General features: G+C 33.6%; 5 protein-coding genes across 6 annotated transcripts; all 5 read right to left on the bottom strand.

The window, feature by feature from the left end:
• Positions 1-871: 871 nt before the first annotated feature.
• Positions 872-2292, bottom strand: LOC117917292 (glutathione S-transferase-like). The gene is made up of 3 exons (XM_034833514.1): positions 2128-2292; positions 1711-1759; positions 872-1600 (listed from the first exon to the last, which is right to left on the bottom strand). The coding sequence occupies exons 1-3, from the start codon at positions 2275-2277 to the stop codon at positions 1155-1157; spliced, it is 645 nt and encodes a 214-aa protein (XP_034689405.1). The 5' UTR covers positions 2278-2292; the 3' UTR covers positions 872-1154.
• A 4545-nt stretch (positions 2293-6837) lies between these two features.
• On the bottom strand, positions 6838-7950 carry LOC117917718 (glutathione S-transferase-like). 2 transcript variants are annotated; one of them, XM_034834085.1, is made up of 3 exons: positions 7739-7950; positions 7575-7623; positions 6838-7486 (listed from the first exon to the last, which is right to left on the bottom strand). In XM_034834085.1, exons 1-3 carry the CDS (start codon positions 7886-7888, stop codon positions 7032-7034), a joined length of 654 nt encoding a protein of 217 aa, XP_034689976.1. In that variant the 5' UTR covers positions 7889-7950; the 3' UTR covers positions 6838-7031. The 2 variants fall into 2 exon arrangements, with proteins under 2 accessions (XP_034689976.1, XP_034689977.1); XM_034834086.1 differs by having other exon boundaries at positions 7745-7949.
• Positions 7951-9059: 1109 nt separating this feature from the next.
• Positions 9060-10046, bottom strand: LOC117918842 (glutathione S-transferase PARB-like). Its single transcript, XM_034835774.1, has 3 exons — positions 9807-10046; positions 9653-9701; positions 9060-9574 (listed from the first exon to the last, which is right to left on the bottom strand). Exons 1-3 carry the CDS (start codon positions 9954-9956, stop codon positions 9120-9122), a joined length of 654 nt encoding a protein of 217 aa, XP_034691665.1. The 5' UTR covers positions 9957-10046; the 3' UTR covers positions 9060-9119.
• Positions 10047-12031: 1985 nt separating this feature from the next.
• Positions 12032-13638, bottom strand: LOC117918790 (glutathione S-transferase F13-like). The gene is made up of 3 exons (XM_034835683.1): positions 13285-13638; positions 13065-13113; positions 12032-12664 (listed from the first exon to the last, which is right to left on the bottom strand). Exons 1-3 carry the CDS (start codon positions 13429-13431, stop codon positions 12207-12209), a joined length of 654 nt encoding a protein of 217 aa, XP_034691574.1. The 5' UTR covers positions 13432-13638; the 3' UTR covers positions 12032-12206.
• Positions 13639-17648: 4010 nt separating this feature from the next.
• On the bottom strand, positions 17649-19040 carry LOC117917470 (glutathione S-transferase F13). Its single transcript, XM_034833760.1, has 3 exons — positions 18791-19040; positions 18574-18622; positions 17649-18281 (listed from the first exon to the last, which is right to left on the bottom strand). The coding sequence occupies exons 1-3, from the start codon at positions 18935-18937 to the stop codon at positions 17824-17826; spliced, it is 654 nt and encodes a 217-aa protein (XP_034689651.1). The 5' UTR covers positions 18938-19040; the 3' UTR covers positions 17649-17823.
• Positions 19041-20098: the final 1058 nt, after the last annotated feature.

Consider the following 20098-nt stretch of genomic DNA (forward strand, 5'->3'; position numbering starts at 1 on the left):
TTTTTTTTTTTTTTTTTTCAGTGGAAAAACTTAGAAAACGAAGAAGATGACGAATGAAGAGGAAAAATCGAAAAAATAAGCTGGGAAATATGTTCAAATTTCGATCGGTGTTGACATAGAGGCTTGAATGCTATTGTAGAAGAAAAATCCGAAGGTGCCAAGGCTACTCCACATCAGTTTATCGTCGCCACCACCCTTGTAACTAAACCCAACTTCTTACAATGCACTTCTACCTATTTTTTTTTATCGATAATGAAGACCCGAATGGGCAATCTTGGCATATAAAAATATGATCGTCTCAGAGTGCATGAAAATAATATTACTTTTCTTATTAAAATCTGACTCTCAAAATTGATTTCGAAAAACATATATTTCCCAAATACTCTCTCAAGTCACAAGTTTACCTCTTTCAAAACATTATTTCATTATTGTTTCTAGGTGGCACAATTGATGGCGTGCATGATGTGATTGTCCTTGATTCACACCTCCAAGCAAAAGCTCAAAGTGATAGTCTAAGGTGGTATTTGTTTTTTTGGCTTTTAGTTGAAAGCAATTTAGTCTTAAAATTTAGGTGGTTTGTTTTTTTTCTTTTTCATGACTTATTATAAATTTTTTACTAAATAAAAAAAACCAAAATATGTAACTTTTTCTAAATAGAAAAAATAATATATTGATTTTTTTTACTTTTTAATATTCAATAGAAATAAAATACTATAAAAACAAACAACCTAATATTTAACACTATTAAACATTAATGTACTATTTAAAATTAAGTAAAAAAACAAACACCATCTAACTCACCTGCACCTAGTGATTGCGAAGTGGGATGGAAGGAAAGAGGAGACGCACCAATGGGTTCAAAGGCCATAACTTTATCAAATCACTTGAGAAAAGAGAAGAATAATTTATACTATAACAATATCTCTTGTCTCCACAAAATTTAAATTATGGGAATGACTGTAGCAGCACTCAAAATACGAAAACATCAAATCAAATCATGAGATCTTTCACTACAAATTTTCTCTCACTCTCAGGTATGGATTGAATTCAAGGACTTGAATTCATCCAATCCACAGTTATTATCCACTGCAAATTTTATTAGGAAACATACACGCACACAAAAACTCAAGGGCAAAGCCACAATTTTTTTTCTCTTAACTCTTCTGCATGGCAATCACCTTGGCCCAAGCAGGCCTGGTGGTGATATCAGCGACCCAAGCGGACACGTGTGGACGCGAGTCAAAGAGCTTCTTGGCTGAACTGCCCAGCAAGTAGTGTAGGGTGGGGAGGTGGTGAAGGTCGGCCAGCCCCAAGCAGTCTCCGCCCAAGTACTTGGACTGAGTCAACCGAGCCTCGTACACATCCAAAACCTTGCCGAGTTTGGCCTCTAGGTCCTCCACTGCAGCCGGGTCAGTGGTCAGGCCGAGCATTGGCTTGATACATAGCTCGAAACAGAGCTTGGCGGCATGGGGGTCGTACTGATGGGCCTCCACCTCCATCCACACTGACATGATAGCCATTTTCTTTGAATCTGGGCATATCAGTTGAGTCCCGTTTGACGCGTACTCGTGGGCGATGTATTGTGTGATGGCCCTTGATTCTGCATACTCCAAAAGTCAAACCGTTGGAATATTTCGTTTTCTTTATTTTACTTCGATTATAATTTTCTTTTTCAGAAAACAAGAATGGTAATTGGTAAGGAGACTTTACCGAAGAGCTTCAGGTCTCCGTCTTCAAAGGCTGGAACTTGACCAAATGGCTGCATCATTCCGCAAATCCAATTTTGTCATTCACATCATTTCACGGCTTAATGAAAAAGAATTTAGTTGAGGGTTTTAATCGTGAGCAAAAGCCATTACTAGCCATGTTGAAAAGATGTTTGTTAGCCAATTTGGGCCTTTCGGTTTAAAAAGCAACAGTTAAAACAAATTAATCATTGATAAATTAACCATGGCAATTGTACGTACTGTGTCTCGTCGCTTCCCTACTAATTAGATCTCAAAACATCACATGGAAGACTCTATCTCACAAAACCCACTCACTCGTCGGTCAACGAAACCACACAACCTCCAACAAAACATTAGCAAAAAGTTTCCCCCGATCACGGGAGAATACGATTCAACTTACATTGAGAGCAAGGAAAGCCTCCGATTTGTGCTGGCCGACCTTCATGTCAATCGAAACGAACTCGAACTCAAGCCCCTTCTCGTAGAGCGCAGAGACAACTCGCATCGTTGCCGTGGAGAACGGGCTACCGTGGACTTTCAAGACCGCCATGACTGCTGGATTGGGAAGAAGATGAAACGAAGAGCGAGATTTTCAGGGTATGGGAATGTAGGAATGAAGGCTGAGGGGGCCTGGGTATTTACCATTTGTAAAGACTCAGGGTGTGACATTGACTATTCATTTAATATGCCCTTTTCTAGAACGTTCTCATCCAATGCCATCCAGTGCTTTTGCCGATTTCATATCCAACGGAGGCCAAACAATATTCCCAAGAGTGGCATTTTTGTCATTTCAGTGGTTAATGTACGTGACGTGTGCAATCACGACATGGAATTTTGATAAAATTATAACAGTTTTAAAAAATAATTTCTAAATTAGCATAGTAGAAAAACTAATTCCAAGTCTATCGATAGTTTTGTCCTGAAATAAATTGAAAAATATAAAAAAATCGTCTTATAAATAAATGAAATAGAAATCGTCTCTTGAAAAAATAATTTTCAAAAAATTAAAAAAAAAGAAAAGTGAGAAATCTTCTCTTTAAGAAACGATTTAAAAAAAATAAAACAAAGTGAAAAATCGTCTCTTAAACAAACAATTTGTACCAAAAAATATATGTGAGAAATCGTCTCTTGAAAAGACGATTTTCACAAAAAAAAAAAATATTAAATTTTTTTTTTTGGAAATCCTCTCAAGAGACTATTTCCACAAAAAAAAAAAAAAATTAAGCAAGAGACGATTTCCATTGCTTAATTTTTTTATTTTTTATTTTTTATTTGGGAAAATCGTCTTTCCACCATAAAAATAAATAAAATTAGCCAATGGAAATTGTCTCGAAGAGACAATACCACCACCCAAAAAAAAATAATAATAAAAATAAAGTTTAATAATGGAGATGATTAGGCATTTGAATATGGAGAATTTTGCTATATAAGATTTGGATTGAACGACACATTGTTTTTTTTTGTCCTTGAGGGAACAAGACCAGGAATTTAAAGTGTCTTGCATAATGGAAAATTTTGCAGACTGAGGATTTATCCTTTCTTTTAACATAATAATATTTTGCATAATGAAAAATTTTTGCAGCTTGGATTTTCTAATTGCTTAATTTTTTTATTTTTTTGGAAATTGTCTCTTGCTTTTTTTTTTTGTTCTTGAGAGGATTTCCAATAATAATAATAATAATAATTTTTTTTTTGTGGAAATCGTATTTTCAAAAGACGATTTCTAATTGTTTAATTATATATATATATATATATATATATATATATTTGTGGAAATCGTATTTTTAAGAAACGATTTCTAATTTCATTTATTTCTACTTTGAAATAGTGTCTTAGAAAGATGATTTTTTTTTATATTTTTTAAATCGTCTTTTGATTTTTGATTTTTTATTTTTAAATCGTCTTTTGAAGAGACGCTTTTTCATTTCCAATTTATTTCCTCTTTCCTACTTGGACAAAAACTGTTGTACATTTGAAATTATTTTTCTTACTACGATAATTTATAAATTATTTTTTAAAACTATCGTACTCTTATAAAAAAATCCTCACGTCATAGAAAACAAATGTAACCACAATTAATTCTCGATCCCACTTCAATATTTTCCATTTAAATGAGTACAATAATTGATTTTGGTTATGGGTAACATCAAAACCATATATAAAAACATGTTTTTAATTATTCATATTATTATTCAATATTACAAATTTTTTACTATATAAATATTGTTTTTTTAAACCGCATTAGTGTATGTACTACTACTTAATTTATTATTTATTGAATTTTTTTCAACATTTTATATGAGTTTTGATAAATTTCTTTTTTTTTTTTAGAATTTCATTCTATATATATTTTTTATTTAGATAAAATGTAACAACCAATATTTTTGTATTTTCGGATAAGTTGTATCCTTAACTTTTGTTGATATTTATGCTTTTATTTGAATTTAGCAAAAATTTTAGTTACTTTACAAGGCTTATATATGAATTTAACAAAAATTCTAATTAATTTATCCCTTCCTTTTTGTAGTGAGAAAATTTAGTGAGATAAGGGAAGAATGAGTAAAATCTAAGGGTATGTTTGGTATTTGATTTTGAGTACAATTTTTTGTCCTCTAAAACAAAAAAAAAAAACTATCTTTTTTGAAGTAATAAAATTTAGTAAAATAAGATATGAATGAGTAAAATCTAAAGGCCTTTTTCATAATTGTTTTTAAAAATAATTTTTTATTCTTCAAAAAAATAAAAATAGAAAAGCATGTTTTTTAAAATTATTCTAAAAAATTATTTTCTAAAACAGTTACTAATTAAGTTTAAAATGATGTTTGTTTTTTTTTAATTTTAAATAAAATTTTAATGTTTAATAATATTAAATATTAAGTTATTTGTTTTTTAAATATTTTATTTCTATTAAGTATTAAAAAGTAAAAAAAAAAAATCAATATGTTGTTTTTTCTATTTAATAAAAAGTTTATAATAAATTATGAAAAAGTAGAAAAATAAATAATTTAAAGTTTGAAAGCAAATTGTTTTAAATGAAAAACAAAAAAAACCAAACACCTTTAAATCATGGAGTAAAAAAATAAGTATTTCTCCAACTAGGCCTGTAATTAGAAAATGTGAAGGGCAAAAAACAAAGCGGAAAAGACAAAAAAGAGAGGCACACATGTATTGCAAATGTCCAAATCTTTCCCAGAGATTTTTGAGACTTATGCCCCACATGAGGCCAATAAAGTTGTGGAGATAGTGGACTTACACATTTTGTTTTAATATGAAGAAAATGTATATATAATAAGATTTTTTTTTCAAAATTAAAAACATCTTGAATAACCTGGTCGGCCAAACGACCCTTGTACACATCCAAAACCTTGGCCAATTTGGTTTCTAGCTCCTCCACTGCAGCTTTGTCAATGGTCGAGGTGTGGGTGGGCTACACAGCCAGCTCGTCATGCAGCTTGGACGCAAGAGGGTCGAACTAGTGCGCCTCCACCTCCATCCATACTGAAATGATAGCCATTTCTGTTGGATCTGGGAATATCAGTTGGGTCCCCTTTGATGCGTACTCGTGGGCAGTGTATTGTGTGATGGCCCCTGATTTTGCATGCATACCCCAAAACTTCAACCATGAATATGTTAATTTTTCTTTTATTACAATAATGTAGAATTAGAATCATTCTAGTTGTGACATTCTATCGAGGATAAGAAAAAAAGTTTATGACGTTATATAAATATGAACTCCTTTTAATTTTATAGACGTATTTTAAAGCCGCAAGATTTCTTTGAATCTAAAAAGGATAATATCTACACGTTAGAAGCTGATCGTTATAAATGGTATCAAAATCGATTCCTAAATTCGTTATGAGAATTTGTTTGATCTAATAGTAGGTGTTCGTTTGTTTGGTCCCGTAATTTCATGGGACACAACGATAATGTTGTGTTTGCATGAGGCGTATTTGTGATATCCCATATGAGGGAAAGTTCCTGACGTTATATAAGTATGAACTCCTTGTAACCCCATAAACGTGTTTTAAAGCCGTGAGAGCCCCTTTGGATCCATATCTGCACGGTTGAGAATCTGCAATAGTTTTTAGGAGATGCACACTAAAATTCCATGGTTGAGACACACCATTAATTAATCCTCTGTGGACCATGGGGAGACTCACTCTTGAGTCAAGTCCATGGCAGATGATCATGCAGGGAAGTAAAAGTTGAAGCAGCCTGCAACTTTCCAGGAAATGTGAAAGAAATTTTCTTTCTCAAAAACTTTCATGGAAAATTCATCATTCATGGTATCATTTACAGCTTGACAGATTTATCTTTCAGTTCAATCTCTGCAATTCAAGTTAGTCCTCAGCTAGTTTTGCTCAGGATGGCAGATGAACTACTTGTTGCCCTCTATGCTATTTGTTTATGCTTTAGTCTCTTTTGCTACTTCTAGAAGAAGGAAGTCCCTCTCTCAAATGGGAGGTATGGTCTTAGTTATGAAAGAAGAGCTACGATTAAAGTGAGGAAGGATAATTCTACTTTGCAACCCATAGATGAAGGTTTGAAGGGGCAAAACATGATATCTATCCTTGTATAAATGTTTATAAGTGGTTTAGAATTAATTAAAATAATTCACAAATGGTAATTTTGTACACATTTGTACAATTAGTACATTTTCCTTGTATAGTTAGTGTAATATCTTTGTATAATGACACAAATTTCATATCTTTCCTAAGTTATGTGTCCACATAGGAGTGTTTAACCATATTTCCAATAGTTTAGTTAAGAAGATGGTGGATGACTTATGGTCAAAAAAATTTTCCTCAAATATCATTATTGGAGAAAGTATTGGAATTTTCATAATAAAATGTATGATATATATGCACAATTCGTGAGTGATAAGAAAAATAAATGAATGACTCATAATCTATTATAATATTTCATAAATAATATTAATTTTTTAATTATTTATAAAAGAGTTTAAAAAAATAATGAAAATCTAAAATTTATTAAATAAGAAAGAATAGTAACAAATAGTATAATAAAGATAAAAATAAGTCAAGTAGGTATTTTTGTCTATTACTATATCGTATCTTTATAATCGTATGGTTGGATTTGGTTACCTTAATTATCAAATTGAAAAGCATAATTGTACCTTTAAATTAAATGGACTTTTAAAGCAGAAAAGTTCAGTACTGTCCCTGGAGCACAATAATACAAACAATCATACCAGTCCAAAAGCTGGGAGAATCCGATGAGAATGGATCAAGCAATGCTAGAAGAAGAAGAAGAAGAATCTCAGGTAATTGTTTCAAAAGCTCCCTAAGCTCGAACTTTCTCAACCATCTCCACCATCTTTTCCCAGCCTGGCCTGGACATGACGCCCCTGTACCAGGCCCTCACACGAGGCCGCTCCTCGAACAGCCGCTTCACCGGAGTCTTCATCAACAAGTACAAGGATGGGATGTGAGTCAGATCAGCTGAAGTGAACTTATCTCCTCCCAAGAAGACGGAATTGCTGAGCCTCTCTTCGTACACATCCAACACCTTCACTAGCTTCGCCTCTTCTTCTTCCACCACACCTTCATCCGTCGGCAGACCCTTCTGGGGCTTGAAAACCAGCTCCCATATCAGCTTTGAAGCTGGAGGATCGAACTGGTGGTCCTCAACATCTATCCATGCCGCCGCTATTCCTTGCAGCTTCGGTATCTCGTAAACCTGCTCTTCCCCACGCTTCCCATACTCATGCGATATGTACCTCATGATCGTCCTCGACTCTGAAAGAAAACACAGTCCTGTTGTCAAGATTTTCACTCTTTGTTCCAGGCAACCATGCCGGAGAGGATAATGTGTAAAAAGCCTTACCGAAAAGAGTCAAGTCCCCCTCTTGAAAGACCGGAAGCTCGCCAAAGGGCTGTTGCCGGTCAAGAAAAGGAGCATAAAACAATTGTTAGAAAGAGAGAATTGTGATTCCAATTTGATGCTTGGTCAGAAAGAAGAAAGTGATGAGGAGTTAGGGGAGTTTATACACTTATGGAGAGGGAAGGCATCTTTTTTAGCTCTCCGGCTTGGAGGTCGACGGGAATGAGCTCAAACTCGACGTCGTGCTCGAAAAGAGAAGCCAGGGCTCGCATGGTGGAAGGGGAATCAAGGGCTCCATACAGTTTCCGAACAGCCATGACTGCCTCGCATCAGACAGGATGAGTTGGAAAATGACCTTTCTTATAGACGTTCAATGGGTTCCACAGCAAATAAAATTAACCATAAGCTCCATCATAACTTATTAATTTTTAAAATGTTATTAAAAAAAATCAATAGAAAAAAAAAAAAAAAACCTTTACTGGTGATCAAAGTCAAAACCATAAAAAGAACACAAAGGGATATCTACAGCTGAAGATGGATCAAACTTTACCATAAGGCTTCTCCATTATTGTCTTTTACTGGCACTCTATACTATTTGTTATGGGGAGTTTGGCAATTCTATATATGAATATAAAACAGGCATATGGACTGGTAGTAATCTTAGGGTTGCAGCTAACCGTCCTCTCTTTGCATAGATATGCCCTGATGGCATGGGGTAGCTAGTTTGAAGGGCAGGCAACCTGAACAAATACATCTCTTCTCCTGCTTCTTGCTCAGTTAAATATCTAATATTCTGTATTTATCTCCAAAAATCAAGACCACGAGGGTCGAGGGTTGTCAACTTGTCATTTTCCAATGTGGATGGCATCCCCCACATATTTACGATTCACAAAATCCAAGCACGTGTTTTGATAGTCACAAAATCCCAACCACTGAGCTGCAGACACTTACTTTTATATTGTTATCTGCATGTGACTTTCAGAAATCATGCTATGGATTCTGCTCTATCCCTAGGGCTCCGCCCATTCGTGGTTGCAGACTGCTACCTTACCACTTTATGACACAAATGGAAGACTAGTGTGACAGTTTTGTTATTGAAATACGGTCGAGAAGCTAGAGCTCCATGTTGAGGAGGGGCAATGAAGAGTTTATCTTTTTATTTTTTTAATAAAATGGATGTAAAAATAAATAAATAAGATGATGGATGTGTTTAACATTTCTTAACGTCTCTTTCCTCAAAAATATTACATAAAACCAGTTATATCCAAAAATTTCTAAGCTTTTTTAAGACTTTTTTTTTTTTAATATTTTGATTAAAAAATATTGAAATTATTTCAATTTTTAATAAAATTTTATTGATTTTTCTTTTTTACAAGAAATCTTTTTGTTTAATTTTTAGGATCCCCATTGTGATTATGGTTACCACCCTTGGAACAGAAGCCTCATCAGACCATCCCAAAAAACTAAAAAAAAAAAGCAACAGGAATATTTTAATAAAGTACATTTATTATGAGAGACCCCCAAAAAAAAAAAAAAAAAACATAGCGGCTAAGCATGAGCCTTGAGCTTCATCTCCACCACCCTGGCCCAAGCAGGTCGAGCCAAGATCTCGGAGCACCACGCGCTGACACGAGCGCGTGATTCTATAAGCTTCTTCGCCGGAGTTTCCATGAGGGCCTGCAAGTTGGGAAGGTGAAGTACATCGGCAATGGTGTAGTTGTCAGCCGCCAAGTACTTGAACTCAGCCAGCCGAGCCTCGTACACGTCCAGGACTTTAGCTAGCTGAGCTTCAGCTTTGGCCACCACTGCTAAGTCAGGAGCCAAGCCATTCCTGGGCTTGATAAGCAGCTCGGAAATGAGCTCCAGCGCCGGCGGCTCGAACTTGTGGTCCTCGACGTCAATCCAGTTGGACACAACGGCTTGCTTCTGAGAATTCCAAAAGATGAGCTCTTCTCCTTTCTTCCCATATTGATGCCCCATTGATCTTATTATTGCCCTTGATTCTGCGCTCACATTTCCCTTTTTTCTGTTAATATCACCTCAAATTCTCTGCTTAGAAATGCAAATTCAACGCGGCTTACCGAATTGTGTATAGCCTCCGTCTTCAAACACGGGAACTTGACCAAAGGGCTATTCAACACAAAGCACAAAATTTAATTCTCAAGAAATGAAAGGAAAAGAAAACGCAAATCCAGTGATTTTTACTGTAAAAACTAAAAAGCCATGAAGTTTTACACTCATGTTGAGAAAGGGTTTCTTTCTGTTGTCACCGGCGCTGATATCGACGGGGACGAACTCGAAGTCCAGGTGGTGCTCGAAGAGACATGCAAGGACCTTCAAGGTGGCCGGAGAGTCTAGGCTTCCGTACACTTTCCGGACTGCCATCACTGTAGAAGTGTAAAACAAAGGCTTGAGAAATGAGGAGGGTAGTAGGATCCTAGTCAGTCGGCCACTCAAAAAAAGTATGATATTTACTTCCATGTTTAAATTAAAGTGTGACAGTAAAGAATTAGGTGTCCGAGTAGAAGGACGATGAGAGTGGAAAGTTTGTTGAAGGGAAAAGAGTGACTCAAAATTAGTAAATTACAGAAAAAGTTGGTGAATGATTGAGGTGGGGTTGGTTCATATGCCTCGGATTTCGCCAGATTCGGAGGATATCATAAACAAACACAACCCTCCAAATCATAAAAGATGGTAAATATCATGATGTTCCTTGAAATTGAATGCAATTGCATATCCCAAGAAAGCGGAGTGAAACAATATCAAAATAAATGAATTAGGGCATGGCAAAAACCATCCGGACAAGGGTGGTCAAAATTTTAAAGGGATAGTCATCCATTATGGCTACTAACGACAAATAAAAAGGATACGAAAGATGTATAATTAGGTCCAAAAATGAAATTTATTTGTATATACCTATGTTTTCAAGGAGTAATATATCATATGCTTTACATTAATTATAGATCTTTCACATCTTTTGACCAATAACATTTTTTTGAAAACCCTAAAGCATAATTGTCCAATTTTAGGTATAGGACAATGAATCCTTGTCTTTGCTTTAATGATGATGATGAAGACGAAGACGAAGATGGAAATGAGGATGATGATTATTATTATTATATAATTATTTATTTTATATCATTGAATACATTAAATAGATTATAGTTTTAATATTAAATATATTTTCAAGTTGGATATATAATTATCAAATATCATAATATTGTTGTTGAATAATATTTAATATAACTTAATAATAAATATATACTTATAAATTTCATATTTCTTATTGATGCTCGTGGTATTATTGTTAGATATGACAAATTATATTATACATATATGGATTTCTTTAACAAAACAATTTCAAAATATTTGTTATTACTTTTATCATTTCTTAGAGTTTTTCTCATATATTTCTATGAGTATTGATTAATTTTCGTTTCATCGATATTTTTGTCAAAATATCCACTGATATTTTCTTTCCAATATATATTCATATGTAGACATCAAAACTTTTTAGTGAATTAAATTATAACTAAATTTGTTTCAAAATTATGGCTCCCCAATTCAACAAAATTTGAGGCCGATAACACACATTTGACATATGACATATATTTAAAAAGTGATACATGATGAAATTTGAAAGATTACAAAATTTAGTCTTGTAAATAAATTCAAAATTTTCAATTGCAAGCATATTCTATTGTTGATAAATTTCTAAAATAAACAAATCTTCCATTGAAGTAAAAAGAAATTTAAAATAAATATTATCTTGCTCGCAAATTTTCTTAATGAATGAGACAAATTACCAAATCACGGAATCGGCTTCAAATCGATTGAAAAAACGAGTGAAAAGAAGCTTCACAAAAAAAGAAAAATATTTCATAAAATCTTCATGTAAGTTCAAAAAATAGCAAAAGAATTACACACGTGTTCTTTGCCTTTCGATAAAGTCATTCGAGAATAAACAATTTCAGGTCATTGATTGATTTTCAAAATCAAGAAAACACTTTCATCATTTACTTTTAGATTGTTGTAATCAAAGTCATTCGAAAATAAGTCATTCTAGACCCTCAATTGATATAATGCTTCACAAAATTTTCCTACAAGTTTGAGAAATCACAAAAGAACAACATGTGTTATTTATCTTTCAATAAAGTCATTTATAAATAAATCACTTCAAGTCTTTAATTGACTCTCAAAATCAAGGAAACACTTTCATAGTTTGTTTTTTATATCTTATCAAAATGAAATAATCAAATAAAAAATATTATTTTGTATAAAATATTATCATTGACATTGTATCCCACAATTAATTAATTTTTGTTTCATGTGTTTTTCTATTGTTTTGCTTACATTGCAAGACTTAAAAAAATTTGTGCTTATAACATGATAACTAAGATTTTCGTCCTTCGACTAAAAATGCATCAAACCCTTTCAAAAATTGGTTGAAAGCAGATTAATTACCACGAGGAGAAGCCCCAGATAATTCCACATTTCTGATTAATTGAGGGCAAATCATAACACATAATCAGTAATTATTACGTGGTCTCACACTTAAATACACGTAATTAAGAGGCAGCAACTACTACAATTAATATTACCCCAAAACATAGAGCCACACTGCTCAGAAACCGATCACTTCTCACCGAAAGTCATGCCCTCAGCCACTTTCTTGAAAGCTGGCCTTAAGGAAATGTCCTCCCACCATGCCTTCACATTGGGACGGCTGTTTATGAGGGAAGCCCATGGCGTCTTCATGAAGTAGTGAGTGTAAGAAAGGTGGTGAAGATCAGCCAAGCTGTAGAAATCTCCTGCTAGGCACTTTGTGGTGCCCAGCCTGGCCTCATACACATCCAGAACCTTACCCAACTTCTCCAGATTTACATCAATAATGGCCTGATCGGCCGTCTTGCCTTGTAAAGGCAACGCGAAGAACTGGTACACAATCTGGTATATTGCAGGATAGTAGTGTTGGGATTCAACCTCCAACCATACCTTCACCAATGCAGCTTCTTTGAGGTCATTGTGCCTCAAGAGATCACACCCCGTTTCCTTGTATTTCTCGGCCAAATATGCTGTTATTGCTCTAGATTCTGTACATACACATAATTTTTCAATAACCCAACTAAATCAACTGGGGATTTACAGTAAACCTGGAGTAGATTTTTCTCTAAGGAGAAAAATGTTTACTTACTGAAAATTGGGTGTAATAGTATCATACATACTTGACTAACATGAAAGCGAAATAAAAAACTACGAAAATTATCCAGGAAAATGATTGGTCTAAAATTGATCAAAATAATAATATATATGAGCTTGATATGATGTACTACATAGCATGATTTTGTTAGAAAAACTCCTTCAATTTTTGAAAGAAAATTTTTGTTGAAAAGCAACCAGGTGATAAATCTCAGGAACTGTCAATCCTGATGGTAGTACAGTACAAAAAATTTCAAGCTCTTATGAGGAAAGTGATTAAAACCGTGAACTTACCAAAAAGAGTGAAATCTCCATCTTCCAGAACTGGAATCTGTCCAAAGGGCTGCATATGTGTATAACAAAACCAAGACTAAAATCAAATGGACAAGACTGTACATTAAAAACAATGTACCCAAACCAAGGAAAATCATAATTTATACAACCCCAAAGAAAGTAAAATCTTCAGAGAAAAGAAAGAGAGATGATTAGAAAGAAAGAAGAAAGTGAGACTCACATTCTTGGCAAGAAAAGGAGGCTGCTTATGTTCACCTCCAAAGAGATTAACAGGGACAAGCTCAAAATCCAAGCCTTTCTCATGGAGACAGGTGAGGACACGAGTGGTGCAAGTGGACATGGGAATTCCATGGAGCTTGAGCGCCATTGAAAGATTGAGAAACTGAGAGAGAGAGAGAGAGAGAGAGAGAGAGAGAGAAAGAGGTGGGTGAAAATCGTCGATATGAATGGAGGATGGTGAGGTGGTACTGAAAATGAAGAGGGTATGGTGGGCGTTATATACTAGTTTGTTGGCTTCTTATGCAGTGTTGTTTAGGGTAGTTGCAGGCCACCTCGATTCGCTTGTTTCAATCGACTTGCCCGGCTCCTTTAGAACAAAGGACTTCTCTACCGTTCACATTGTATTGATGAAGAATAGAAAGGCAGAAGTAAATCCAATTCTTGCTTACTATAAGTTTTGGAAAACGATAAGGTGAGGTAATGTAACATTGCAAATATACGTACTTTCAATCTATTTATTATTTATTATTTATTTAAGATGATTTTTTATAAATTAAAAGATTTATTCAATCTATTTGATTTCTAACAGTAATTTCTTAAATTTATTCAAAAGAACATCACAAGAAACGGGCCATGGTGAAGGTACGAAATGGCCCATATTTAATTCAGGCCTTGTTAGTCCACTGAGTGCAGGGTTTTTTGGACAAGCAGGAACTTGCTTTTGCCATCTGTTTGGCTCTCAGGAAAAAGATCACATGCTTTGAGAAAGAAAACGTTCTTTATTCCGTAAATGCTGTAGGCATGTGAAGAATTTTCCCTTTCCCGCATTCTCTTTCTTTTCCTAGAATCCTCCAACATTGTCTTATGTGAAAATATCAGAACCCATTTTCCAGACTCGTGATGGGTAATTTTATTTCCCAGTACTTGTGCATCGATTCTGTTTCATCTCACTCTGCATTATGAAACCAGGGATGCACACGGTGTCAACTGAATTTAACGTTGGAGATTTTATTTTTCATTTGATTTAATGGCTGTTACGTAGTGGGGAAATGTTGTGCGTCAAGCTTGTGTACGGTTGAGTAATTTTTAGTGAATATTGATGACAAAATGGAGTACATCGGTTTACCTTGGACCCATTTGTTTTTTTTTTTTTTTTTTTCATGATTTTCTAATTCTATATTTTTTTTCAATTAATGTATTTATAGACTTAGTGCGTTTTCTCCTTATATTGAAAAAACAACATGCCCTCGAGAATAATTATCGTTATTCTCATGTGTATTTCCAATATTTTCGAGAGCTTAATTTTTATTTAAGGATAAATTATGGTGGTTGATTGTATTTTCTCAAATTGTTAAGGGGTATATTGCATTGCAAACGTGAAAACAAATGGATGTGTTGATTGGTGTAAGATTATTAGGAGAAGATAACATATGGTTAAGGTAAAACCGTGTATTAATTCTTTTTAAATTAATGGATTTGCTTTATGATAAATTGATTTATGGTTTTAGAAAATTAAAAAGCAAATTAGTGGAGTTCACTTGAGGAAGACACCCAAGAGGGGAGGAGAATTCGGTGTTAGTTCTTTTGCAAATTTTAGAAAATTAAAAAGCAAATTATAAAAATTAATATAGTGCAAGTAAATTAATAGAGATAGGGATAGAGTGATGCAATAAAGTACTTATAAGGGTTCTATAACTCCTATATCCACTCTCTCTTTTATCAATCTAAGCTTGAGGTCCATTCACTAGTGCTAAGATTTTTTTTAGCCAAAGCTTTTAATTTTTTCACACTTATATTTAAGCTTCCAATATGCCTTTGCAATGCCCTCAAGTGATCCCTTACATTTCAGTATACTCTTTCATGAATACAAGAGTGAATTTCTTAAAGTAAGCTTTCTAGTTTGCAAAATTCAGGATCAAATATATAAATAAACTGAGATTAAGGTAGACTAAATGAGACTTGCGAGTTTGGGAATAAGAGTATTCTAGAGAACCATTCAAAGATTTTCAATAAATTGCTACAATGATTGCTCAAGGTTGGAAAGTTTTAAATAAGAGTTCTAGAGTGAAACTAGCCCTTAGGCGCATTTTTAGCTCAAGTAATGGATTAGGCGATGGACTAAGAAACATGCTATTAAATAAAAGTACACTTTGAGGTAATCATTAAGGTGGAAGAACCTTAATCAATTAACATTTGATCAACAAGTCCTCAACCGATTAAGACTAAGCCTAAACCATCATGCATCAATTAGTCATTATTAAACATATCGCACACGACAACTCAATTGATCAAAGGTTCGATCACTATGTCAAAACCTTGTGAGTGGCCTAGAAAGTTAGAAGTACCCCTAATACGTTTCCATTACTTTTACAAACGGAAAAACCCACTTTTAATTAGTTAATTAGGTCAAAGTTAGTATGCATGATACCACAAATGTAGTTTAATTATTCTTTTTAAATGTTTAAGAATTTTTTTAATAGCACTAAAATAAGATTCTTTGCAAGATTGAAAACAAACATTATAAGTACCACTAATACGTTTCTATTACTTTTACAAACGGAAAAATCCACTTTTAATTAGTTAATTAGATCAAAGTTAGTATGCATGATACCACAAATGTAGTTTAATTATTCTTTTTAAATATTTAAGAATTCTTTTAATAGCACTAAAATAAGATTCTTTGCAAGATTGAAAACAAACATTCAAACAAACATATATTGTTTAATAATAAAGAGTCAATTATTCCTCTATAAAGAGTTCAACCAATGGATTTATCTTCTTCATATAAAATTTGATGGATGACGTCATTATGGTAAGATACCATTTTTATATCCCCATCTTGAATTAATCTTGGGAGTGGATCTCTTCCTTAACGGCTTCATTTAAAGTCTAATGAAAAAATTGAATTTCTCTATCATTCTCATTTCAAACTCACTACGCATACATTTTCAATCGCTTAACTCTTATTTGAGATCAAATCATAATGGTTGATTATATCTTATCAAGTAGTTGAGGAGTTTCCTAAAGGGTATAAGGTGTTGCATCTCAAACATGAAAACAAGTGTAAATATGTGCCAACATAAGACCCTTGGGAGAAGATAGTATCAAATTTTAATAAAAATTGTGTACTTATTCTTTTAGATTTAGTAATTACTTTGTTTTGCAAACCCATGATTGCCGATAGTTTTCCACATACATCACCACGTGTCTTATGAAACTAGCTATTATTTTGATATTTGAATCTCACATTGGATTAAGAAAATTTATAATTGAGAAAAAAAATCAATTTTTGGACTTAAAAATTAGGACTATCTATTTATCTCATCTAAATAATTTTACAAATTAATTAAGATAAGAAATTTCATTATATCATATTAAACTATTAATTACTATAAGAAAAACTTAAATTATTAAATAATAAGCCCAATCATGTCTATCAAGCTTATTCATACTAGAGTCTAAGAAATTTGGGTTGTACAAGACTATATAATCAAGAATCTAGAGAGAAGGGCCTACATATATTTTGAGACTGTGATGCATGATTTAGAATACATTTTGAGAGTTAGATGGAATTAGGTCAAAACTAAAAAATAAAAATAAAAAGGAAAGAAAGGTGGTAGATGTGGTTGAAAGTTAGTTGGAGGGTAAGAGGGTGAGGGTCACATGGCTGAAGGTTCTATGAGAACAAAATGAGTGAATAATTGAAGTGGGTTCCAGCCTCAGATTTTAGTAGAGACCCGTAGCATAACAAAAGATCTCCTTTGCTGGACCCATAATTATTAATTGAAGCGTATATAGAACATTATCCAGTTTCTGCTTGACTGAATGATACTACAAAAACTCTTTGCAAGGGCTTAGAGTTAGAAAATTGGAAGATTAATTTGACCTAATATATATATATATATATATATATTTTACCAACAATAAAAATAGGTTCAAAGAGTGAAGCTGCTTTGGACAGGCAAGGATGATGAAAATAACCAGAGCTGCAGTACAGTACGTGTTTACCTCGTTTGGGAAGTAAAAATGGGAATAAATAGGAAGTACTGCAGTAAAACTCTTCAGAGGAAAACTGTCACAGTGGATGACACGGCATGATATACATTCTGTTTGTTTCTCAGGAAAAAGAGTGATTGAAAGGGAAAACCCTTACTACATGCCTTGTGAAGAAATTTACCCTTTCATTCTCTTTCATGAAAATACCAAAACCCATTTTCTACAAGTCTTGAAAACTTTGATCTGAGTATGCAATGACTCAAAAATGGAAGCATTATGCCTTAGAGACACCAACATAACCCTAGCTAAAGCAAAGTATGGAGTAAAAATGCATCAAACCCTTTCAAAAACTGGTTGCGAGCAGATTAGTTACCACAATGAGAAACCCCAGATAATTCCACATTTCTGATTAATTTAGGGCAAATCATAACACATAATCAGTAATTATTACGTGGTCTCACACTTAAATACACGTAATTAAGAGGCAGCAACCACTACAATTAATATTACCCCAAAACATAGAGCCACACTGCTCAGAAACCGATCACTTCTCACCAAAAGTCATGCCTTCAGCCACTTTCTTGAAAGCTGGCCTTGAGGAAATGTCCTCCCACCATGCCTTCACATTGGGACGGCTGTTTATGAGGGAAGCCCATGGCGTCTTCATGAAATAGTAAGTGTAAGAAAGGTGGTGAAGATCAGCCAAGCTGTAGAAATCTCCTGCTAGGCACTTTGTGGTGCCCAGCCTGGCCTCATACACATCCAGAACCTTACCCAACTTCTCCAGATTTACATCAATAATGGCCTGATCGGCCGTCTTGCCTTGTAGAGGCAACACGAAGAACTGGTACACAATCTGGTATATTGCAGGATGATAGTGTTGGGATTCAACCTCCAACCACACCTTCACCAATGCAGCTTCTTTGAGGTCATTGTGCCTCAAGAGATCACACCCCGTTTCCTTGTATTTCTCGGCCAAATATGCTGTTATTGCCCTAGATTCTGGTACATATACATAATTTCAGTAACCCAACTTCATCGACTAGAGATTTTCAGTAAGGCTGGGGCAATAGTATACTTACCGCAAATTGGGTGTAATAGTATCATAGACCCAGCTTGTATGTTGTACTAAATAGCATGATTTTGTAAGAAAAAACTTCTTTAATTTTTTAAAGCAAAATTTTGTTCAAAAGCAAGCCGCTAATAAATCTCAGGAACTGTCAATCCTGATGGTAGTACAGTACTAAAAAATTTCAAGCTTTTATGAGGAAAGTGATTAAAACCGAGGACTTACCAAAAAGAGTGAGATCGCCATCTTCCAGAACTGGAATCTGTCCAAAGGGCTGCATATATGTATAACAAAACCAAGACCAAAATCAAATCGACAAGACTGCACACTAAAAACAATGTACCCAAACCAAGGAAAATCATAATTTATACAACCCCAAAGAAAAGTAAAATCTTCAAAGAGAAGAAAGAGGGATGATTAGAAAGAAAGAAGTGAGACTCACATTCTTGGCAAGAAAAGGAGGCTGCTTATGTTCACCTGCAAAGAGATTAACAGGCACAAGCTCAAAATCCAAGCCTTTCTCATGGAGACAGGTGAGGACACGAGTGGTGCATGTGGACATGGGAATTCCATGGAGCTTGAGCGCCATTGAAAGACTGAGAATCTGAGAGGCAGAGAGAAAGAGAAGGAGGGTAGGTGAGAAAAAATAGAAAAAGAGAGAGAGAAAGAGAAGGGTGAAAATGGGCAATATGAATGGAGGATGGTGAGGTGGTACTGAAAATGAAGAGGGTATGGTGGGCTTTATATACTAGTTTGTTGGCTTCTTATGCAGTGGTGTTTCGTGTAGTTGCTGTCCACCTCGATTCTCTTGTTTCAATCAACTTGCCCCGCTCCTTTAGAACAAAGGACTTCTCTACTGTTCCCATTGAAATCATGAAGAAGAAAAAGCACAGGTAAATACTATTCTTGCTTGCAATAATTTTTGGACAATGAAAAGGTAATGTAGCTTAATATTGAACAAAAAAATTTGGACTTAGATTAAATAATAATACATAAAAATATATATTTGACACCATTTAATGCATACTATTTTTTCAATAGAAATCGAGAAAGTATATTTCAATGCTGTAATCAAATCTTTTATTTTTTTTTTTAGAAGTTGGAAACAAAGTTTAAATATTTTAGTATTTTTAAAATTTTATTGAATATAAAATAATTTTCTACACAAATTCATTAAGAACATTCCTTGTTTTTCTTCTTATTTTTTATTTTTTCTATTTTTCAAATTATATGCTCTTGTGTGCTTTGTGAAAAAGAAAGAAGAATCAACTTTCAAAAATAATTATAATTAAAGTCTTAATTAATTTAAAATATAGATTATGAAAAATAAAAACAGTTTTGATATTTCGAAAAAAAAAATTGTTTCTTAAATTGCATCAAAGTAAAAAATATAGATTATATTTGAATGTGTATACACTACCAACTTCAGAATTTTTTTTTAAAAAAATCAAGGCTTAGATCATGGGTTTATTTAGTGGTATATGAAATGATTTATTCATAACTATAATGGAAATGAATTGATAAATTACCAATTCAATTTGTAATTTTAAAAAATAATTTAATACACTCAAATTATTTTTCTTAAAAAATAATAATAATTTAGAGTCGATGGATTTTAATTATTCGAGTTGATATAATAAAACTTCTTGATAAAATGAGAGTTGTTTATTCATTGGAAATGTAAATTAATGGCAGAAGATTAGTTTTAAATCCCCAATTAGTGGTCAGATATTGACCCACCATTGGTATC

This window comes from Vitis riparia, chromosome 7, assembly GCF_004353265.1.
Source record: "Vitis riparia cultivar Riparia Gloire de Montpellier isolate 1030 chromosome 7, EGFV_Vit.rip_1.0, whole genome shotgun sequence".
NCBI lineage: Eukaryota > Viridiplantae > Streptophyta > Magnoliopsida > Vitales > Vitaceae > Vitis > Vitis riparia.

Excerpts from the sequence above, each read along its gene's own strand:
- LOC117917718 (XM_034834085.1), bottom strand. The coding sequence starts at position 7,888 with ATGGCTGTTCGGAAACTGTATGGAGCCCTTGATTCCCCTTCCACCATG. Across the intron at positions 7,624-7,738 it reads TGCCTTCCCTCTCCATAAGT|CCCTTTGGCGAGCTTCCGGT; the intron begins GTATAAACTCCC and ends GACCGGCAACAG. Across the intron at positions 7,487-7,574 it reads GGGGGACTTGACTCTTTTCG|AGTCGAGGACGATCATGAGG; the intron begins GTAAGGCTTTTT and ends GTTTTCTTTCAG.
- LOC117918790 (XM_034835683.1), bottom strand. The coding sequence starts at position 13,431 with ATGGCGCTCAAGCTCCATGGAATTCCCATGTCCACTTGCACCACTCGT. Across the intron at positions 13,114-13,284 it reads CTCCTTTTCTTGCCAAGAAT|CCCTTTGGACAGATTCCAGT; the intron begins GTGAGTCTCACT and ends ACACATATGCAG. Across the intron at positions 12,665-13,064 it reads TGGAGATTTCACTCTTTTTG|AATCTAGAGCAATAACAGCA; the intron begins GTAAGTTCACGG and ends GTGTATGTACAG.
- LOC117917292 (XM_034833514.1), bottom strand. The coding sequence starts at position 2,277 with ATGGCGGTCTTGAAAGTCCACGGTAGCCCGTTCTCCACGGCAACGATG. Across the intron at positions 1,760-2,127 it reads AGGCTTTCCTTGCTCTCAAT|CCATTTGGTCAAGTTCCAGC; the intron begins GTAAGTTGAATC and ends GGAATGATGCAG. Across the intron at positions 1,601-1,710 it reads CGGAGACCTGAAGCTCTTCG|AATCAAGGGCCATCACACAA; the intron begins GTAAAGTCTCCT and ends TGGAGTATGCAG.
- LOC117918842 (XM_034835774.1), bottom strand. The coding sequence starts at position 9,956 with ATGGCAGTCCGGAAAGTGTACGGAAGCCTAGACTCTCCGGCCACCTTG. Across the intron at positions 9,702-9,806 it reads AACCCTTTCTCAACATGAGT|CCCTTTGGTCAAGTTCCCGT; the intron begins GTAAAACTTCAT and ends TGTGTTGAATAG. Across the intron at positions 9,575-9,652 it reads CGGAGGCTATACACAATTCG|AATCAAGGGCAATAATAAGA; the intron begins GTAAGCCGCGTT and ends ATGTGAGCGCAG.
- LOC117917470 (XM_034833760.1), bottom strand. The coding sequence starts at position 18,937 with ATGGCGCTCAAGCTCCATGGAATTCCCATGTCCACATGCACCACTCGT. Across the intron at positions 18,623-18,790 it reads CTCCTTTTCTTGCCAAGAAT|CCCTTTGGACAGATTCCAGT; the intron begins GTGAGTCTCACT and ends ACATATATGCAG. Across the intron at positions 18,282-18,573 it reads TGGCGATCTCACTCTTTTTG|AATCTAGGGCAATAACAGCA; the intron begins GTAAGTCCTCGG and ends TATATGTACCAG.